General features: G+C 38.1%; 1 protein-coding gene across 1 annotated transcript; it reads left to right on the top strand.

Annotated features, from left to right (window-relative positions):
* The first annotated feature begins 5,192 nt into the window (after window positions 1-5,192).
* Window positions 5,193-23,196, top strand: LOC131769150 (atrial natriuretic peptide receptor 1). The gene is made up of 21 exons (XM_059084894.2): window positions 5,193-5,402; window positions 9,958-10,632; window positions 11,541-11,827; window positions 12,625-12,766; window positions 12,933-13,169; window positions 13,730-13,820; window positions 14,536-14,632; window positions 15,306-15,395; window positions 15,793-15,870; window positions 16,204-16,308; window positions 16,946-17,017; window positions 17,141-17,306; window positions 17,639-17,791; window positions 18,186-18,366; window positions 18,696-18,836; window positions 19,227-19,350; window positions 19,777-19,845; window positions 20,340-20,514; window positions 21,043-21,141; window positions 21,812-21,903; window positions 22,133-23,196. The coding sequence occupies exons 2-21, from the start codon at window positions 9,984-9,986 to the stop codon at window positions 22,238-22,240; spliced, it is 3,156 nt and encodes a 1,051-aa protein (XP_058940877.2). The 5' UTR covers window positions 5,193-5,402; window positions 9,958-9,983; the 3' UTR covers window positions 22,241-23,196.
* The last annotated feature ends 205 nt before the right edge of the window (window positions 23,197-23,401 follow it).

Genomic DNA, 23,401 nt, shown 5'->3' with positions numbered 1-23,401 from the left:
CCGCCGCCGTCCCGTTGTCGCAGTATTCGTCTTTGTCTAAAGTGGAAAGTCCTTGCGTACAGTCTTCCGACACAACTTGTTGAAGAACCATCTAAAAAGAAAAATTCGTTCTTGCTGGGAATCTTAAAAATAAATGTGCTCCAATCGCCTTTAAAATGAAAAAGGAAATGTGTCAAAGATTCCTGTAATTCCGTGAATATGTTCAAAGTATGAAATTGAGTAAGATAGTCCTAAAGGTTTTCTTTTCGACGCAAAACTTCTGCGGTCAGCGGTCAGCGGTCGCACTTAAAAAGGATGGCGCGCAAATCGTGCGATTGTGCCATTGTCAACCCAACAGTCTGATCGAAATAAATTTTAAAAAAATTGTTAATTTTTTGGTTACGACTGATATGCGCAGTTTTCATATTTACTGAAAAACTTATTGGAATCTACATCTTCTTACTTGCGATGCAAGTTTGTGAAAACAGGCCGAGTAAAGCGAATCAATGCAATCCTGAGATTTCGGACTCTCAATTAAATACTGTACTAGTTTTAAACCTTGCTTTAATTGGCTAAAAATTCCTTTCACAGCTGCCAAAGAAACGCCCAGAACGCTTTGTTCCATCATACGGCGTTCGTCGTCCCATTAGGAAGTTGAAAGTTTCCGAGGCCCGCAAGCGACCCTTAACATCCCAGGGTTCTTGCGACCAAATCTTTGAAAACATTCATCAAGAATTCTCGACTTTGAGCTACCTAATGGGCGGTAAGGTGTTTCCCGATCCTGAACTGGTGTTTAAGGCTTTTGAAAAAACTGTCGAAGGTATGTAAATCATGACTTTGCCCTTTTATACACTATAGTTATCAAAGGCCTGATGCGAGGTTTACGGTAACTATATTTGGACTTGTTTTCGTGTTAGATTTGAGCTACTGTCATAAGCTTAAATGGTGGAAAAACCTTCAATGTTGATATCCTCGTTCCTTTGATTAGAAAATCTCACTTCCTTCGTCAATCTTTTTAGCTCGTCCTTATGAAGAAACTGCTGCAAAGAGACCTGTGAGTGCACTGCCTCCCTGCGTCGTCTATGAAGGTTTGAAAGATACCTACGTCTTGAGTTGTTTCCACAACTAATAAATTAATTTATAATGATGTGTGCACAAGCAAAATGATGTCTATATTTATCCAAAGCTGTCTCTCTTCAGGCCTTCACGATCACGGCTTTCACCTCTTTATTATCGACGCAGAGGAGTACAGCAGGGCACTAGAGTCCTCGGAGTAAGTTTATCTTTGTTTTGTGTTGTTTTTTTTTCAGGAGATGGCACTTTCCTCGATCATCATTCAAATATTATGCTTTAGAGATTAATGGAAAAAAGAGCGATAAAAATTGTGATAATAGCCAGATCTAAATGTTAGCTTGACTGAATAAATGAGTTCAAAGTTTACTTCATGCTAGCTCGTGTCTTTTAATGTTTGCAATGCTCGTTTTGTTTTGCAGCTCCATTGTGGACGGTATTTGCGCCGTGACGGGAGACGGAGAGTGTGTTATTGTATTTCAGCAGCATGATTTACAAGTGGCATACCTCCCGAACCCGCATGGCTGCGCCTGTGATCTCTTCAATAACCTGTGTACTCGGTAAGAGAAATAGTGTCAAACTCGTTCCCAGATCTTCTCTTGCTGTCTGAAAGTTCGAGAGAACCCTTGAAATTGGGTGGGTTTCTGTTATGATACCGAAACCATAGGCCTGATCGTGTTTACGGGATAGGAAATCCTCACAGGATCGAATTCATTTTGTTATATATCGATGGATACAACTTTTGTGTTTACTAATAGAGCGAGAAGTTCATTCACCAATCTCCTAGAAAGTTTGTTGAAAAACATTTCCTAAAAGTAACGACACATTCCGTTATAAATCCAACTCATTTTTAGACAAAATTGCATGCTACTCATCAGTTTCGGCAACGAAAAACAAAATATCAGATGCTCTTTAAAGAACCAAGTTGTTGAGTTGCGTCCCACGTAAGTTTCATATTGCATGATATTTATAGAGATTCAAATTGTTGAAGTGATGCATGATGGCAAACATAATGGCCACTATCGTCACCTCAGTATAAATTCCTTAACAGAATCATAACCACGATACTACGGCACGTTTTTACATGCCCAAATTAATAATAATGCGTTTTCTTTTACATTGATTTCACACAGACTTGGCGACAGACTCCAGAGGCTTGTTTATTTCCAACCGTCATGGTATGTCCAGGTCTGCCTGGACATACAATCAAGAACAGGCCGCCACTTTTTCAGGTGAGATAACGCAGAGGTTTGAACTAATTTGTTAGTTACGATCTTGTGGTGGTGTTTAATCACTTAAGGAAACACAAAGATTTAATGCGCTGAAGATTTGTAGATGTTCGGAAACTTGTCGCATACTCTCTGAAATTTGTGGACTTCTAATCTATTTATTAATTGACTGAGGGTCTCAGTTGAGTAATGGTTTCTACGACTAATGGTTAATTTATTCCGAAGCAATTAAAAGGGGTTAAACTACAGAATTTAGGGCCACTTATTTACATCTAACAGAATCACAATACATCCTTTTGTGTTCTGCCTCGTTCTTCAAAGCATGTCGATAAGGTGGACCCCTGTGGCCGTTGTATTGTTTAGTTGCTTGAACCCCACTGGGCCCTTTGTTTGTTTAACAATCCATCTATTTGTTATTTTACTTTTACTATCTCTTAGTGAGACGGCCATGTCCAAGATGACATTTACAAGCGACCGAGCTCAATTCGCCAAGTTGACAGGTGCAGTAACCGCTATCATCTGAACATTCATGATAAAAACTGTATTTTGCGACCCTTTCACTCCCATCAGCAGTTAGGCAAATTATCATCACTATTGCGGCTGAAAGGAATAATTGTTAAGGGGTTTGGGAGTTCAACCTTTTGTAACCTAACACAACTTGTTAATTAACCTGAATTGTTTCTTTCTCTTTCAGGTTTTCCTGGTGAGACTAAACTTAATTAAATTTAAATCATTCTTAAGGGCGGGGTTGGAATATCAATTAGTAATACTCCATGGTAAGCGTAAGTCAGTTAATTAGTGCATGAAAAGGGAAAATTAAAGTGGTTTCAAAATAACAAATAGTTTAGAAAAAGTTGCCTGAAGTGGACCTGAATATCAAACTGGAAAACTAATTCTTCTCCATCTGAAAACTGACCTATACTTTAAGAGTATTACTATTTATCCATTTTAGATCAGTGTATTCTTTGGTAAATTCTATTATTAGCTTTATTGTGAGGTATTGCTGGATTCATGTCTTTTCTGTCTACTAAGCAGGTTGTATTACAGCCCTTTGTTTCGAATTGGACTCAATTCTGTTTGGTGTCTATTTCACTATGATTAGCATAAATCTTTTACAAATTGGCAGATCTATTTTGGTTGATTAGTCACCTTGTATAATGAATTACTTTTTGAATCAACGTTTCTCTGGTTTTATGATGAAATTTATAATTAGAATTGGCCTTCATTTTCAATTACAGTGTTCTTTATATGGCTAAGTGCAGTGCTGGAACAATAAATTATTTTTAAAACCAATATTGCTTGTGTTGTGGTATCTTTATAGTAGGGTGTATGGTTAATGAGTTATGCTGAAAAGTGGGGTCACCCAGACAATGAAATAAATCATATAAGGAGTGCAAATTACAAATAGCACGCGCGTGATGCCAAAATTTCGTCTGTCTAGACTTTCTTGATGCTTTTTTCATGCAAATCATTAATAAGTTATTACATGATTTCTCGTGCAATTTGGTTTAAACAAGCCCTTGTAAACTTTTTAAAAGACTACAAATTGCACTTGCCCTACGCACTCATGCGATTTTGTTGTCCTTGAAAAATTTACTCGTGCTTATTAACACCAAATTGCATACGAAATCAGAATATTATCTATACTGAGTACAGAAAAAACGCACTAAATTTAGTGGAATGCATTAGGTTTCAAAGGAGAACGTATTTTGCACTGGCATGTTGCTTAGTTTGTGCGAGCCCTAATGCACTCATATGAAAGAGCATGCATTGCTTACTCGATGTAGGAGATCGTATTGCTCAATTTTTTCATGTGTACTGATGCACTGGAGCTCGATGCGTTGGTGTACCTTGGCGGAAATGAGGGTAAAGTAAACGCAATGAAAATATTGCCCACTTTAAATGTAAAGCGCATTTCTCGCTTAAATTAAAAGAATGGTTGAAATGAAAAAAGACTCATTTTGTGTTTGCTCGTATGATTTTGACCTAATGTAGTCGATGTAGGAGATCGTATTGCTCAATTTTTTCATGGGTACTGATGCACTGGAGCTCGATGCGTTGGTGTACCTTGGCGGAAATGAGGGTAAAGTAAACGCAATGAAAATATTGCCCACTTTAAATGTAAAGCGCATTTTCTCGCTTAAATTAAAAGAAAGGTTGAAATGAAAAAAGACTCATTTTGTGTTTGCTCGTATGATTTTGACCTAATGTAGTCCCCGTTTTCACCGTAGAGCAATGTTCGCTCTGACAAAGCGCTGACGTTCGAAGCATCAGCTTCAGAAATTCTTTACGATGGTCAATTTATATTATTATTATTATAAACTCAGTTAATAAAACAAAATTATCTCGTTCCCACCTACGCAACACCACAGTTTCTTCAGAAACCTACCCTCTTTATTCAGTTGCAGCCTTATACCAAAACCTAATCTGGCTCGATCGATTTCCAAAAATCTGCGCGCTGATGACAAATTATCGCCGAACTTGTCCAAGTTTTTTCTGGACCGAGAAATCGACTGAGAAATCGAATATAATCCAATAGATGTCGAGTCATCCACGATCGTGACTTCCCCGTGGTTATTTTAAGAATTTCTGATGTTTTGTTTGTGTGTGAAGTGAAAAAGACAGATTAGCTGTAATTAACATACAAGGTGAACATTATTCGTTTCTTTATTCCGCAGCTCACGGTGGGGTACGTGCTGGTCTTTTTCTTACACAAATGCGCTACTTATGTACTTTACATAACCACCCACTTAAAGGGCACTGGCCCAGAGACAATTACCTCCTGCTTGTTACCTAGGTACCACCCCATTGCAAAGATAAAGTTACTTAACCTATTTACCAATTAGAATACTCTATGAATTTAAGAGACCTTGAAGCGAAAAATATGCTAATATGGACTTCATCACCCACCGTCTCATCGAAGAGACTTGAATGATCAATGAACTAGAGAATCTTAAAACAATTGCAACTTCAAGCTGTTGTCTGTCGTTTGATGAGAGTAAGGCGGTTGTTTCATATGGGTACATCAAAATCAGTTGATAAAAGAAAATAAAAAGGAATTGCCTGAGTCAACAATCTCAGCTTCAAGCCAGACAAGCGGCCAATTTTAGACTGCAGTGAGCGGTAAGTTTCTTTTTTTCGCATTGACCTGCATAATTGTTACGCTTATACCCGTATTAGTGCTGTGTCACTTGTCGAAAGATGAATTTGTTGGAAGATGATGAAAGTTATGTTTTATTTAAGAATGCCCTTTCACAGCTGCCGTTTTTGAAATGTTTTGCTTTTATTGAAAATGATAACGGCAACTGCTTGTGGGCAAAATAATGCCTGATTCTGTCATTGTTTACCAAAGAAATGCTTCCTGTCAAGAAGTTTCACATATTCGCGTTGAAAGTCCAAGGAGAGGGGAGAGGATTACTGAGCCTTGATTGTTTTTTCTTCTCTTCGTATGTGATAAGACTTAAACCTCATTTAGAACGATCATCCGCTTTCATCGTAATTTATTTATCTGTCTTTGCTTCAATTTATCTTGTTGTTGTGCTGCTTTCAATTGGTTTTTTCTTTTTTCTTTGGAAACCAACCGAGATTTGTGATCATATCGCTGTTTCGCGTGAGTCTATCAATGAGATTTATCTTCAGCCAAGCTCAGGAAAGCACTTTGAGGTTTTGTGTTTATCGCGTGAAGCATAGATAATGGTAAAAACAGCTCACGGCGATGTAATATTTAAGTGAAACCCCGTTCTGCTGACAATCCTTTTAATTTCCTACTTGAAGAGCTAGCACTCTGTTGTAAGTTTATCATAGATCAGGATTACCTAAATCCGAACTGACAAATTTCACAACAACTTTCAAGCTTTTCTTAAAGCGATCTTTACGGTGTTAATCTCTGGTTCTTTGTTTTGTTTTAAGCTGCTGTTTTGCTGTTTTAAACATGTAGATGGTGACAGAAATTAACAAATGAATCTTAGAAGTATGTACACCCATCACTTAGTCTTTCTTATTACGAGTGGCTAGTTAACGTTGATTTGAATAGCTACAAAACTACTTGCCGAACTTCGCCTCAATTAATTCTGTTAAATTTTCGGCTGTTTGATGCATGAAAGAATTCTTTCCCTCTTGGAAGTAATTGTTGATTCTTTCAAATAAGATAAGAATGTAAGTTTCATTGAAATGACCTGCCATAAAACTCTGTGTAACGTTATGAATTCTTCGCCTTTATCTCGTTGCCAGTAGTCACCATCTATATTATGAGCATAATTGAACACTGTGCCACTTGCAAGGCTCAAAGCCTGCTTCATGACCCATTATTTCGTGCTTGAACTAAACAATGGAAATTATTCTGTCTACCGAGTTTTTCTCAGGTATGCCATGATTTTACATGAAACAACGGCTTTTCCATTACGACTTTTAACGACTTTATTCAAATAATCATCTGCAGCATGCAGAGCTCAGAACGTCAACTTGATTTCAGTCTGCTCTACCGAGAGCTCAAGCTGTGAAATAATAGTGCAAAATACATTTTATCATCCTGCCTGAGGTATTTACATTAATCAAGATAGATGGACTGATTCAAGGAAAAGCAAATACGACAGCTTTGCCAGCAGAAGTTAGAAATACAATTTAAACGACAACCAACAGAGACAGCCAGTAATACACACCGTTTCTTCGAAAATATTTGATTAACCCGCTGTTTAATTACCACCGCGGTGACCGCAAACGGTCTTGATAATTACTTCAGCCTCAGCTGTCTTACCGAAACACTATTTGACGGATCGTTTGCAAGACTGCCGTAGTTTATTTAGGCCTTATTTCAGTCCTTACTCAACTCAGTGTTAATACTCTTTGGGTTGCTGGAGTTTGTAGGCCATTGAATTCACATTTACAAAAAAAATGATTAAGAGGCTATTAGCACATGTTGTTTTGTAGAAGTCTCACGGGAGATTTGTTTACTTAGAGAACATTATCTTTAAACATTATGTCTGTGTTTATCAACGAAACTAGAGAAAGTAAATTATTCCTTCGTTCGACTCCGAGCTTTTACAATGATAAAATCAAGCTTCATACGGTTTCTGTTCGGTACATACAACTTCAACTAGATATATCAGAACCCAAAATACTAATTGAACTTTTTTAAAGCCTCAAGCGCTCTATTCTTTTGTTTTAATGCTGAAAAAACGCTTTATGTAAGTGCCAAATAATAATGATTTTTTTAATTTGTCATCGTTATCATTATTATTATTATAGTCATTGATATATTTACAAAGAGTCGTAAAACGACTGAAAAAGTTAGCCTTTAAGCGTATAAACCGACAAATGTTAACCGATAGTCGTGAAATATTTAACCATAAAAAAAAAAATTCTGGTGACAATAATGGATTGATATTAACCGTAATCCGTAAAGTGACCAAAATTTTAACCGTCAGCCGTGAAAGTCATCACCCATTTATACAGTTGTCGTCAGTGTTAATGTTGATGATGTGATAATAATAAGGATGACGAATACGCTTGCGTCTTTGTTTTATGGATCAGTTTTATTCCTTTTCTTGCCTTTGCTGCCATTTGTCGACGCCACAGACGTGATTCAGAAAGTTTTGTTGGAGAGAGGAGGGAGGATCCTAACTTTGATACAGAAATAAGCTATGAAATATTTTTAAGATAACTAATTTTAAATACTTTACATTAGTAGTGACATAGAATATTTTCTTTGCAAGATAATAGTTTTAGGCCATTAATAAAAAGACCCACAGGTCTACTGAGAGGAGTGAGGGGGAGGGGAGGGGGAGGTTCAGACTTCTCTGGACTCACCACTGCGTAAAGATTTCTTTTTATCAATGTTCTGCCTCTTTTTTAGACAGCCATTTTCCGTGATACTTGTATCATGCTTATTGTAGATCAACACTGCTTCTGTTGCGTAACCCCTTCATATGGAAATGAGTTTTGCTGACAACTGTCTTGGTATGCAAATCAAAGTTGTCAATTTTATGAATGAATCCCTGCTGAGATGTGGTTTGAAAATTAGTTGAAATACACATGGAAACGTACTGTTTACTTTCTGTGGAGCTAATATATTGTAATTAAAGTTCGACTTTTGGATAGTTTAAAAAATTTCATGGCAGAGTGGCAATTCTGACGTCGTTTGAAAATATGAAATCTATCAACCTTCATCAGATAAAACGGTCTGTATGAAAGGATAGACGAACATCACTTTTGCCGAATATTTTGAAAAAATCCTGTTCATGCATTATTTTCTGATTATGAAAACTGTGTCGGTGTTACGCAACTAAACGATGGATAGCTGAGTAGAATAATTAAACTCCACGCCATATTTATTAGGGTAAGTGTCATACTGGAACTAATTTCATCGATAGGCCTTGCAAGTGGTCTAACAGTCGCATGATCATCGAAGGGTCTCAACTTTATGTTGATAGCGAGCTGATTAAACAATTCAGAGTATTATTAAAGAACGAATGGAAGGCTGACAATTGAAATTCGGCGGAAAAATCATAAGTTGGAGAACTCGCTCGGTGCGTTTAATCTCTTCGTTGATTACAAACCATGGAAAACAAACACTCTACCGAAACGTGACGATCGTGAAATAAATAAGTTTCTAATATGTGAGTTGTTTTATTACTTACCATAACTTTGTTTGGCTGAATTTCAAACTCGATATACTTATATATAGGGAGACCTAAAAAACTTTACTAAAACGAAATTTTTCCATATCTTTCTCTTCATAAAGTAACGGAACTTTCTGTAAGACCTTAATTAAGTGCACAATGGTTTCCTTCAAGTGATTCAGTCAAATTTCATTAAAACTTATTCAAATAATTTTCTTTATCCTGTTAGGTGCACAAAATTAAGACCGGACCGCCGCTGCATTAGGCTGGTTGTATGTTCTGGCTTTCTTTCCTTTTACTTTCCTCCTCAACGTTTTTTTGCGTTTCGTTATTTCTTACTGCAGACGTCAGGGGTCCATTTGAAGGTTACCCTCAGCCGGTAAGGTTTAACACTTATGGGGTTATAATTTTTCACAATAGAAATTATATCATTTGAGAATAAAGCAACTGAAGTTGATTATTAGTTAATTCATCGAGTTTCTCGCTTTTTCGACAAGCAAGATTGATTAAAATTCGGTGCAAAAAGAGGCCTTCCGCATGCGTAAGAAGCAGCAACACGTACGGACGTTTCGAGGCTACGCCAAATCTTTGTCAGTAATTATTTTACTTCCCAGAAAAATAGAAAAAAGGCTTTTCAATTTGCAAACAATCCGGAAATGTATTTGGTGTGTCTTGCTTTGTTGTTCCCAATCATGCAATCAGAACCATTTATTTCCCTTCATCAGAGAAAAAACTAAACCAATCATACCTTAGCCAATCACACTTCACACCCTGCACACATCTTGCTTGTTTCTTATCTTGAGTTCTCTTTGTCTCCTAGTGATGTTTACCTGGTACTTATTGGCTGATGTGATTTCTTTAGTTGTGGTTTAACACCACCTAATAGAAAATCATTTGGTTCATTAGTCGCGATAATCGCCCTTAACCGAACAAATATATCCACTGTGAAAAACCTCCCACCGGACAATGGATAATGTGATAAGTTTTTCCGTTTAGACAGGCAAGCTTTTAACAAACCCTTTAGTAATCGCATTTTTTCCATTTTGTTTTCTTTCGAACAGAATATCAAACTAGACCTGCGTTTATCATGGGGAGCCGCCTATTCTTGGCCTGTTTATTAATTGATTGCGTCGTGTCGAAGAAAATTCACTTTGGTGTCATATTACCAACGTCAAGACCTGGATTTTACGAGCTTGGTAAGGCGTTGGAACTAGCTGTTCAGCCTGCCATTCAAGATATTTACGATTTCAACAGGTTATCACGTGATTGGAACATAACTTATTCAGTCGAAGACAGTGGATGTCACAAGCTGAAGGCAGTGGGTAAAACTTATGAACTTCGCAATGCCGATGTCTTCATCGGGCCTGCGTGCGGTGATGAGTGTTTGTCAGCGGGTTTACTGACTACATATTGGAATAAGCCAATGATCTCATATTCGTGTTCCCCAACGGAACTCAGTAATCGCTATTTTTACTCCACATTCGCGCGGACACAGCCCTTCAGTAGGACATACCTCCTGGAAACCCCAAGGTTTCTTTACGAAGCAGTAAAATTCTTCAGTTGGACACGCACCGCCATAATTTCCACCGAGGACCCGACTTGGGCGCCAATAGCCATCGCCTTGTCGGAGTATTTGTCCCAAAGGAATGTCACAATACCTTTCAGTAGATCTTACATGCTCAGTAAGACATTTTCGTACAAGGAATTTCTGAAGCCAGTCAAAGAAGTCGCACGAAGTAGGTATTCTTTGTTTGTTTGCCTGTTTTCTTGGTTGTTTGTCTCTGATAAGTAATCACCGAGGAAATGCCTGAATGAGTGTGCGGTAGCTCAGAGGAAAAATAAGGTCAATGGTCAAATATCTGAGATCAAAGTTTATTGAAACGCATTTTTATCACGGTGCTCATCGAGATTTGAGCTTACTTGATCTTCCAATGAGTAGTCAATCAAGGTTCTCTTGTGACCATATTATTAATGATTAATATTAGTCAGCGAAACATATCCGTATTAATAAACTATTCGGGGAAAAAAGGAAAATGAGTGAAAGCACAGCGAATGATTGAGAAGAGTGAACAAGAAGCTGTCTGACAGGGAAACACCGCCAAGCACCCTTATTTCTTTTTTTCAGAGAGCGATTCAGAGTAAAGGTCGTTGAAGACTGAACAACGCCCACCCCCCTTTTCAGCACCCACTTATCCCATCCCTCTCTTAGACAAATGAATAAAGGGGGTAAGTTTCTAAAGAAACTGTGGTGCTGCGTCGGTTGGGGAGTGTAACAGGTAATTTAGTGTTAATAACTGAGTTGAAAACATAAATTGGCCACTGTAAAGAATGTAAAGTCTAAACACTTAAAGGTTACACACTTACACTCTTTACGGTGGCCAATGTACGTTTTCAACTCAGTTTTTGACATAAAATTACCTCTCCAGACACGTGACTCTGGAACAATTTCGTCCCTAGGGTCTCTCTTCATTCTCTTCGTACTACCAAATGATGCAAGAGGAAGGGTCTCTCTCTTGCTCCCGAGGGGGGGGGGGGGGGGAAGAAGAAGAAAAGAGTTCCTGGGAACCAGGAGGTTTTCTTTTCTGGACGTAATCGTGCATTTGGGTCCATTTGACGTACTTCGTGTTGTTTTCTTTTCTCTTAGTAATCTTCCTCCTTTCCTTCAATAACGAGGTAGCCAGGCTTCTCGAGACCGCCAATGAGCTGGGAATGATGAATGGCGAGTATGCCTTCGTCACGCTTGATTTCACCATCGACAGTCATTGGATCTATGAGTCTTGGGCTGGTGGGAGGAGCAAAGAAGAGTTCACCGCACTGTTTGATGGTATTGTAAATCTGTCGGTAAAGGGGCCGCATGGTGATCGTTATGACAAGTTTGTAAAGGAGTTCAGAGAGAAGCTTAAGGCCAATAATGTATCTGAAATAGCAGTTGTAAGTATTGCAATGAATTGCTATCAGATATGTAGATGATACACGGTTATTTGCAATTTAGAATTCAGGAATACTGGCGAATAATGATCGAGCCATAATGTAGCTAGAAAAAATATACGAAGCTTTTCTTTGCAGCCAAGGTTAAGAAGTTTTTGGTATATAACAAATCAGTTCGCTGCCATGTTTTAGGATTTTCACCTAGAATGTCCTAGCAGGGCTTGTTGCCGGAATATGTTCCTCTTATAAGCGATCCTTGTATAAGAAGCACGAATTTGTCACATGGGTCGACCTAGTGTGAGAATGAAGCCTTTAATTTCAGTTCTAGCGGTCGCTTATTCAAATTTTCGGCCAAAAGGGGAGGGGGGAAGTGCTTATTGGAAGGAGGGTACTTAATCGAGGGGGCGCTTATCATTCTCTTGTACTGATTCAGCTGTAGTGAAGTTGAGACAAAAAAAAAGTGGCGACAGAAAGAGGTTTTCCATGTATACCTACTCTTTAAGAAATTAAGGGAGGAGGAGGGATGTTTGAAATTACTGGGGTAGGAGTAGGCGCTTATTCGGGGATGGACGCTTACTAGAGCGTGGGCGCTTTTTCGAGGAAATACGGTGATCACTCTCATGATAACAGACCCAATTGGACTCCATCCGGTCCTATTAAGGGACCTATGAGTATTATACATTGCACCCTTCTAAGTCCTTCTGTACCTTTATTAACTGGTAGAACTTGTTTGAATACGTTATTCTTACACTCAACCAGCGTGAGTAATTCAATTGCACATTTTTTTCATGTATTTTCAGACATATTCATTCTCTGCATATCTTCACGATGCAATACAAGTTTACGCCATTGGTCTAAACCGATCGCTGAGTTACGGAGGGAATATCTCTGACGGGCTGTCAATCATAGGAAACGTAACCAACAGTGATGTACTATTCAAAGGTATCTTTCTTCTTCGTATAACAGTTTTTACGAAATGGCCCGACACGAGTTCAATATGCTTGGACGCGGCAAGGAAACTGAGTCTAGTCACAAGGTCGAGGCTCAAAGGAAGACTTTCCGTGAGAAATAGTGTGAAATAACAAAGTCTCCTTTGTTTTTAATTCAGGTGTGTCGGGAGATGTTTCCATCAATGCCCAAGGTAACCGTGTACCAGTGTTCGTTTTCAGCAACAGGCAAAATGGAATCGCTGTTCCTATCGTGGAGATCGAAGAAACGAACCCGGGCAACCAAAATATAACATCTTTCAACGTGACGACAATTTGGCCGGGCGGAACAACCGTTGTACCACGTGATGCACCCGTTTGTGGATTCCGAGGAGAAGAGTGCGTGTCATCTCCAGAGGGTATGTACAATAGAACGTGATTAATACCCCTTTCACACCAGCAGAACAAATTTCAGTCAACCTATGTTTAACTGAGTGAATAGGTGAGCTGAAAAGCTGACTTTTACGTTGGGTTCAAGTAGTCACTGAATTTTAATTTCAGTGTATTAAATTTGAAGTCGAAAAAGATTGGTTTAAGCTGCTTCGAAGTAGAAAACAGTTTTGAACCATGTTGAACAAAATAGCTTTAATACATGTTTAACCTTTGGTGCGGATGGAGTTTTAGTCGATCATAAAAATATGGTCATGGTACAAAAGCAAAAGAGAAAGAAAACCGAAATGGCAAGAACCTAAAGAAAGTTTCGAGGCCACTGTTAAGAGAGTAAGTAGGATTCTACTGTAATTTCAGTGTTTTATAACCTAGCATGGTTTGTTGGGAAAAAAATCTGCTGTGGGGGGAGGGGGGGGGAAGAGAAAAGAACGAGACATGTTCACCATAAAATATCGAGCTATTTCATGTTGCTGAATGTAACTGTTTCCGACTTTTAATAGCATCTATTTTTCTTCTCGTTTCTCTGTAGAAAAAGAAGAATCATTCAACTATCTTTGGCTTTTGACCCTGATTCTGGTGGTGCTGGTCATAGTTCTTCTCTTTGGCTTCCTGTACTACAAGTAAATCAACATGAATTTCATAACACTATCGATCACATTCACATTCCGGGCAAACGGTGTTCTTCTTAGTACCCATTTGATTGCCCAGATCATCCTTATCCTGTGGCGAATTCAGAGGATGGGTCCAAAGGGATTCCACCCCACTCCTCCCCCCCTTACTTCAGACCTGTCGTTTTCTTTACGATTTGACAGACAATAAAATCCTTGCAACGACAGGATCGCATATCATCACTTGGCAGACAGATTTACTTCTTTTACTGTTATAAAACACGCCTAGTGTGAAATACAACATACTAAATTTTTGGTCTGCCGTTGCTTCTTCTTGCAAAGCAGAAGCATCGAGTGACCGGCGTTCACATAAAAGTTAGCTCAGCTCCGCTTTCTGAAGATAAATCGAAATGTCGACAACTTGGCCCTTAGCATCGATAATTCCAATCATTTAAAAAGAGGCTCTCGTAAAAAAAAAACAACCACAAAAATATAGAAATAAACAAAAACACGTGACAGTTTTCATCAATTATCCTTGCTAAGTTTTCTGGACAATAAGAGCAAGAACCATTTCGTTCATTTAGAGAAAGCCTTAGTTGACTAACAAACACGACCTTTTAAACTTTCAAATGCCCCGAATGTAACTCTTTCTAGATTATTGCGGCCCTTGCCCTCAGTCTTTCAAGTCCAATAAGTTCATCATTGACTTCAATCTTTCTGTTTATAGGAAAAAAGTTTACGAAAGGGATCTCATGAATACTTCGTGGATTATTGATTACAAAGACATCGTGTTATGTAATCCGGGAAGCCGAATGTCCAGCAAAGTAAGTTTGTACAGTATAACTATCTTTTTTATTGACTTACAGTATCCTATTTTTCTCCCCTTTTTTTTTTAACCTACCTAAATTATAAAACTGTATCATGAGGTAATTTTGGCTTGAAATCGCATCTGCCTTTATTTAAAAAATCGCACGCTAGAATTTGAACCTCAAACACCTCTTTAGACGAGAACCACATGATCACCCTTGAATTTATTCAGCGATTAATAAAGAAGATTGTTTAGAAAACCTAACATTTTTCCTACACATACACGCGCAAGATACAATGTGAATGAGACAAAACATTCTTTTGTTTAAATCAAGTCTTCTAGATCTGCGGGGTATTTTAGAACATAAGTACGAGATAAACCGGAATATATTTGTTTTACTGTAAAGGAAATTGTAGTGTTCCCCTTAGCCGTTTTTTGGTCCCGTCATGAAACTGCTCTCTACAAAGGACAAAACGCGCTGCGTGACGGGGCCGAACAACGACGTCGAAGGAAACTGTAGCTGTTTATACATCACGAAAACTTCAGCTCCAAAATTTGAACTAATCTCAGGTTAGCTGAGTTTAAAGCCTGGTTAAGAAGCTGTTTGTCTATGAATGAGCGCACCCGTTGCCTGTTGGGGTAATGTGTGATTCGTAATTCACTGTTCCTCTCTGTTTAACCATTCCCAGATAAGAGCAGGCCCTGCTGCCACTGGCTCGATCATTAGTAACGTGGGAGGTGAATATAGCTTTAGCCTCGCAAATGTTGGCCGATACAAGGTAAACGGGGTTGCTCAGGGTTTCACATGATGCCCGAAGCAAAATCAATCATAAACCTTTATGCCCTGAGTGTCATGGATTATGTCATGTGACTGAGTTATATTAAATCGAAGAGAAGGAAAACCGGTGTATCGTCAAGTAATGGAAGATGTTATACATATGTTGCGAGACAAATGTGTAACACCTTTTCACAAATGAAAAAAAAACTAGCTGTCGCACGTTTCCTTGTAAATTTGTTAGGAGAATTTGGTGTTAGATCAAGGTAACAACCTCTGCCTGATAAGTTTAAATATTCTCATCACCGTTTGTTGGGTATTATATGGAGAAGTTAAATGTCAATCACTTCTGGGAGTCAAAGGGTTCAAATTTTTGTATATACTTCCAAATTCTTTTCCAGGCCGAGTTGGTGGCTTTGAAGCGAATAAGGAAAAACAACATAGAACTGAAACGAGAAGTTTTCGTAGAAATGAAGCAGGTATGTATACTTCGTCTGTTACCGAGCTTCTGGGCTTTTCGGTGGCTGGAGGACGAGAGGGTGGCAAGGAGACTGGAGAGGAGTGTAATTGCGATCCAGAGCTTGCGAAGTACTCTTCACACGACCCTGCTGCAATCCTGCTAATTTAGGAATTTATGCATAATGAACAATAATATCTTTCTTTATTTATTCCACCATCAATCTTACAAACTTCACAATCAAAATACAGTCCGGTATCGTGCACTTCAAAGAGCTATACAGTTTCATTCAACACTAGCGTCATGTTCTTCCCCCCTCATTTTTATTATAACTTTCTCTTCCGATTTTTTGTAGGTCCGCGATCTTATGCACGAAAACATCAATCAGTATATTGGAATGTGTGTTGAATCTCCAAATGTATGTATTGTGTCTATGTTCTGCAGCAGAGGAAGTCTTCAGGTAACTGATATAAAATTTAAACTAAGTTATGTACTATTTTTGTATTCGGATGCCACCTTCGTGAACCCAACTATTATTGGTTGAAAATTGAATTAACGAAAAAAAAAACTCTAAATATCATAAGGAAGTTACTTCGCGGGAGGCTTCGCAGATTTTCCTAAGGTTTACATCTGCAATCCTTGTTAACCTTCTACATACATAAGTTAAATATCCATGCTTTCATGTGCTTTTCTACTTTTTACTTTATACGTCGATTTTAAGTGACATGTCTTATCAGATGTAGTAAGTTTCTGTTCGACACAACCTTCCCTAATCTGCATCATGACTTGAAATTGTGAGGTTTTTAATTTTCTGACTTTCTACATGAAAATTAGGGCCTAACATGGTTTTGCAAGTGACCATAGATGTACCTTTATACCCACACAGCTCCGCGTGGTTACTTCCTCTAGGATAGAGGCTTGTTTCAGAACAAAATCGACTGATAAATAATCGAAAATCACTTTAAAACGTTGAAAATACTGCATTTAATGTAAATTCTAGTTAAAATCTCAGCTGAACGATCAAACCTCAACAACGTCCTGTACTTTCCTTTTATCTTTTTATCTTTGTTTGGTAATTGTATCATTATCATTCACAGGATCTTTTGGCAAACGATGATATCAAGATCGATTGGCTATTCAGGATGTCATTTGCTTATGATATAGCAAAGGTATGTAACCTTGTAAAATAAGTAAGGTTACGAAATTGACTCATCCACGTTTGTAATTGAAGGGAAATTGTTACTCTTCCTCTTAGATGAGTTTGACATATAATGGCAATTTGTTTTCTTTAGGGAATGATCGCGCTGCATAACAGTCCAATCCACGCTCATGGAAGCCTCAAGTCATCCAAATGTTTGATTGACGGTCGCTGGGTCTGTAAAGTTTCCGATTATGGTTTGGATACAGTCAAAGCCAATCAGACAGAAGAAAATTTAGGAGAACATGCCAAGTACAGAGGTAAGCCTATAAAATCCTTATTCGGTGAATTAAAAATTTTAAATCTATTTTTCCTAACTTAATGTCCTCACTGTATAGATCATTGATATTTACTTGTTCAGAGAATGTTTCTACTGCCAAACTGATATACGACTTTAAGCAATGTTATGTAGTTATGATGATTGACCGATTTCCCAGTAAAGAAGAATTTCAATGACTAATGTTGTGCTTTGTTAAGGATGCATTAGCTGTTGCTATTTTTCCTGATATTGAATTGGCCATACTCTGTCTTAATTTAGCTCGATTTACTTTCTGTTCCCTTGCCTTTTAAATGACTTTTTCTCATTTCACAGATCTTTATTGGACTGCTCCGGAATTGCTACATACTATGGATGGCATTAAAAGTCAATTTACAAAGACTCAAAATGGCGATGTATACAGTTATGGAATCATTCTTCACGAAATTCTTTCTCGGGACGAGCCCTATTTCCAAATGGAACCCAAAGGTACACTCGATCGGAAAATAATATTTCTCTAAATGAAACGAAAAAAATAATTTTCTAGGCATTACATCTATTTCCAAGTTCGTTCACCAGTAAAAGTAGTGCTTTAAATAATTTGATTACGAGAAACGAAAGGAAATTTTCGACTGAGTATCGGAGGCGAGCGCGAAGTGCGAGTCGCGGGCGGGGGTAGGAAATCAAAGAAAAATAACTTTTCTAGCTCGCTCGGTCTTACCATCGCGCGTGACTCGCACTTCGCGTTCGCCTCGTGCTTGCCTATGTTCGACTGAAAATGCAAAAAAAATTACGCCGGTTCTGCAAGCCAAGACCCAGTTGGCATCGTCTTGCAAAAATATACTGATATCTTATGGTATTTGTTTTGCTTTATTTCTATCAGATGTCTTAGTTAAGCTACGAGAGACTCTTTCTCCACCGTTTAGACCTGAAATACCAAAGGATTTGGAAGAATGTGATAAAAGATATATCCAGCTTATGAAGCAGTGTTGGGACAACGAGCCAGCAGTCAGACCAAATTTCACTGACATAAAACTCCAACTAAGGATCATGAATGGAAGAAAGTTAGTGTTACTGATGGACAAATGCATTAAACATTTGTTAAGTTTGTTGGTAAGAACAAAGAAGTCGTAAGCGAGGCGCAGCCGAGTGTGTAACGGATGTTCTTACCACATTTTGGCGTCATCTGCGATGTATTACTGAACAGACGCACGGCAAAGCAAAATGTTGTAATAGTGACGTCAGTTATGCGTCCGTCCTCCAATAGATCATCAGTAAGAACCAATCAAATTGCGCGCGTAATTCAGCTTTTTACATAAAACAAAACAGATTACCCCTAGCAAAGAAAGGTTGCTGTCGTGATTATTTATTTCATGGAATCTCTGGTTTTCAGAAACACAGACATTGTTGATAGCATGCTACAGATGATGGAGAAATACACAGACCAACTAGAGGAATTAGTCGACCAAAGAACTCGTCAGTTAGAGATCGAAAAAGCCAAAACAGAAGAGCTTCTTTACAAGATGTTACCCAAGTAAGTATGCAAGGCTTTTAAAATTTAAAGGTGTACGATATTATCAACATTTAACTGTGAAAGACATTCTCAAAACACTAACGTCAAGAATGGAAGGCAAGTAATTATTGATGGGTACTTCTGGTAGCTTCATATCCAACTGGGTTTATATTTACTTAATCTTCGTGTAATTTCATTACTGAGAACACTTGTGATGCTTATCATTCAGAGTGTGAAACCCATTAATAGTCAAACTTGGTCATCCTTCTTCCTGTCCACTGAGGTAAAGGAGAATCCTGAAAACGAGGTCTGCTCTCCTGTGCCTTCATTATATATGCAGACCGGCGGGAATGTTCATCACTAAGTAATGTTTTTGGCGGATCGAGATGTCGTTTGTTTTTGTTTTAATAGGTCGATAGCTGACGAACTGAAAACTGGAAAGCCTGTGCAGGCTGAGAGTTTTTCAAGTGTTACAATTTTCTTCAGTGATATAGTTGGGTTCACAAAGGTGGCATCCGAAAGTACACCTTTCCAGGTGAAGCTGAACAGATAATCATCGATAGTCTACCTCATTTGTATTAGTTTATAAATCTGTATAAAAATTAAATCGATTTCATTTCTTTTTTGTGTAAAAAGGCTAGAAATTTACCAAAATTTGTGTGGTAAAATAAAAGTAGAAGCAAGTAAGCTTCGGTAAACTCCCTATAAAATCTTTGCTTTTTCTCTAGAAAGTCCCTGTTTCCAACAAACTCCCTGTTTCGAAGTCGTGGAGATGTTTGTTAGGTCTCCCAGAAATAAATTCAATATGGCAACCTTTGTGCCTTACACAACGACCCTTTTACAGACATGCGCCTCCCATGAAAACAAAATACTTCAGCTTTCCTTTTTAATCTTTTATTCGTCATTAACATTTTTGCAACTCTTTAAAGAGCATGCTGACAACTGTTTCTTAATCGTTCAGGTAGTGAATCTTCTGAATGAGCTCTACACATGTTTTGACAACGTGATTGACAGTTACGACGTTTACAAGGTAAGAAACATCCACTACTTCTACCTTTATCTCAGGTAACTTGTTTTATTATGATGTTAGAACTATTTTTGACTTCTCAAGTCAAGTCCAAGTGCTGTAAGAAGTTACTTCGAAGGAAAATTTTTCTCAAATAGATTCTTACGCATGGAAACTTTAATGGATAGAATGGCTGTGAAGCATATCAGTTTTGGTGAATTTCCCGCTGGGCATTCTTTGCAAAAATAGACAACGTGGAACAACCAAATTTGGCATCCATCGGAGTAGAGGACAGCAATAGCTAAAATTCCAGATTTCGTTTGACATGAAACCTAGTCGTTTAACAATCAGCTGAAAAAATTCTTACACCGATACCAAAACGGTATCGATCGAAATAGCTGCGTGTGACATCCTTTTCAAAAAGAATTGTCAAACAAAAAATATGGAAATTTCAACGACACTTTCACCTCTCTATATTGTTTAAGGTCTCAATTGTTAAATAAATCGCAATTTACTAGGTTGAGACTATTGGTGACGCCTACATGGTAGTGTCTGGCCTTCCTGTTCGCAATGGTGATCGGCATGCTGGGGAAATTGCAACCATGGCACTTAGTTTGTTGAGCTCTGTTAAGGACTTCACTATCCCTCATATGAAAAACAAGAAAGTGCAGCTTCGGATTGGTATCCACACAGGTAAATATTACCACCCCTTCTTATTTAAAAACTAATAAAAACAAACCGCTTATGGTTGCGAATTTTGAGTCTTGCATAATGTGAAGAAACCTCTTTAGTACTTTGTTACACTTTCCATTAGTGATAAAATTAGAGAGCTTCAGAGAGATTCTCCTCTCGAAATTTATCCTTTTATTTTATAGTATTTATCGACTTTATTTTTACGTATACACCCGATTTTATCTTCACCTGTTTAACCACTACAAGGTCATAAACAAAGCAATGTGCAATTTTTATGCTCAGTGAACTGTAAGACATGTTCCGTTAGCATTTTACAAGGTATTCTTACATGAACGATTGAAATCGTGAGACGAAACGAACTGAGTCTACATGAAATTTCACTTCCAAGTAATTACTGATCAGTTTCTAGCTTTTAGTTTTCCCATGGCTCTTTTCTCAAAACGACTACTATTTGCATGGGTTAGTTTCCAAGAGTGTAGATAAAATTTCACGGAAACCATATCATTTAATTTTGATTTCATGGCAAAGGTCCGTGTGTAGCTGGAGTTGTGGGCCTCAAAATGCCTCGCTACTGCTTGTTTGGGGACACTGTGAACTACGCATCGAGGATGGAGTCAAGTGGACTTGGTGAGTGCACTGTTAAGTGTTCATTTTTTTGTATGTTTTTAAATAATTTATGTATGTTTTTAAATATTGTGTAGATGTTAACTGACTCATGAGATAACCATAGCGAAGTTAAAAATCTCCCGCACTCACTCTGCATTCTCGAAAACGGTATTTTATTGTCCAATAGAAACCATTGTCTGCTTCATCAATCCCTCCAAACATGTCCAGAAACGGCTAGTGTTCGTGTGAAAACATTTGCATCCAGCGGATCATTTCTCGGGAAGTTCCTCCCTGCATAAGCTATGTCTGACAGTCCTAAAGCACATGACTTTTCAGCCGTTTTGTCTTCAAAATGGCTGAACAACATCTAATCAGTTATGGTTTTCGAGAAAACCACGAGAGCATATCATTTCGGGGGAGTTTTATCAGCACCTGACTAATTCATTGATGTTATGCTTGACAAGGCATTTAAATTATACAAGATCGATAGAAGTCAGGTATAAAAACGGGTATGGATTTTAGAGGCTTTTCCTGACAACGGGAGTCAAAAATGGCATGTTCTAGTCTAAAATAACATCTTCTTTAAAAAGAAGAGGTCGGTTAATCTCTGCCACGAATTCTACGCTGTTCCCTTGCCTAACTGTCCCATTTGTCCTTAATTACATCTGATATATACGATGATATTTCACAGCACTTCGAATCCATGTTAGTCCAGATTGTAAAGCTGTGCTAGACACTCTCGGAGGATTCTATTTAGTAGAAAGAGGCCCAGTCACGCTGAAGGTAGGGCATCAATATCGGCTTTCTCCTTATTAGCCATCACTACTGCTTTGCATTTTACCTTGTGGTAAAATTTGCACAGATTTACCTTTGAATAAGCTGTAAAGTATCTCCGAAGTGCATATTGGAAACAATTTTGAGAGTATATTCTAGGAATTCATTTTGAAAATTCACCAGTTAGGTTTTTGCCTTTATCACTTGCTTTGCTAATAGGAGCATTGATGTTTTGCAGGGAAAAGGCACAATAGTTAGCTTCTTTCTGTGCGGCAAAGAAGGCTTCGACAAGCCTTTACCTAACCTCGCAGAGGCTGCTTCACTTGAAGAACACGAGTTTAAATGATACTCCTTACAACCTGAATGGGGAAATGGAGTGTACGTGTTAGTAGAGACGTCATGCACTAAGTGTATAAAATGTAATCCAAGTTACATATTTGATACAAGAGCAGAGGTGTGCGTTGAACAACAGTAGCAGTTGTGAAATGTGAATAATGAGCCATAGGGTATAATTACCAAACAAGCCTAAAAAAAGATGTCTCTCTTGACTCGCGTGGTTGGCGAATGTTTGGTTGCCCGATGAAAGTAAAAGCGGCAAAGCGAAGACGAGCAGCAGACATCCAATTTTTTTCGTTCCAGACCTCTTCGTTTTCCTGGTCTCACAGTGTGAAGCTCACTGGACACCGCTTACTACACAGGCTGACCATTCCTTGGAAAATTTAACAACCCTCCACCAGATGATCGTGATTGGAAGACCAGCTTAAACTTTTTCGTTTTTTTTCTATCAAGCGTACACTTACAATAGCACTACTGTGAACAAGGTCACTGCAAAACTAGCCGATCACACCGCAGGATTGGCTAGAACTTGTTTCATTTAGTATGACCTAATCTTACATGCACTTCACACTGATCACACGATCTACACAACAGTACGTATCTTCGCTCTTTAAAGCGTGGCAAGTGAGAGGGTAAAGACATAACTCTCGACATTTTTCCTCTGACAATCACCTGAACAACTTAACTAGGACGATTAATCACCTAGCCTAATAATTTCCCTGGATTTCGTTTCGGGGATTACCAAAAAAATTCATTCCGCCTTCGGCCAATGAATGATAAGTATGCGTTTCAGATTTACCATCTGTTTCTGTGTTAATAGACGAACAAAGAGGAAGAAATTTTATATTTTTGGGTATGGCTTACGGCAATAGAAAATAATATTTCATTCGATCTTAAGAAGGTCATAAAATGTAATCGAAAGTATTTTAATAACGAGAACTGGATCATATAAAAACCTTTTATTTATTACAAAATACTCTTTAACAACTTTTTGATTTGGTGATCATTGGCCATTTTTGCATTATATTAAGTAAGGTGGAAAGTTCGAACTGCAAGATATAATCAGATGCAATAAAACTCAAGAAACTGATGACTGAATTTAAGTTATAACATACAGAAAGATAGCAACAGAGAAAAACGAAAGCTAAGGGAAGGCATATATGGGCTCGAA

The sequence above is a fragment of the Pocillopora verrucosa genome, chromosome 4, assembly GCF_036669915.1.
Source record: "Pocillopora verrucosa isolate sample1 chromosome 4, ASM3666991v2, whole genome shotgun sequence".
Classification (NCBI taxonomy): Eukaryota; Metazoa; Cnidaria; class Anthozoa; order Scleractinia; family Pocilloporidae; genus Pocillopora; species Pocillopora verrucosa.
Note: the sequence above shows the minus strand (reverse complement) of the source record. Positions and strands in the feature narration are given on the sequence as shown.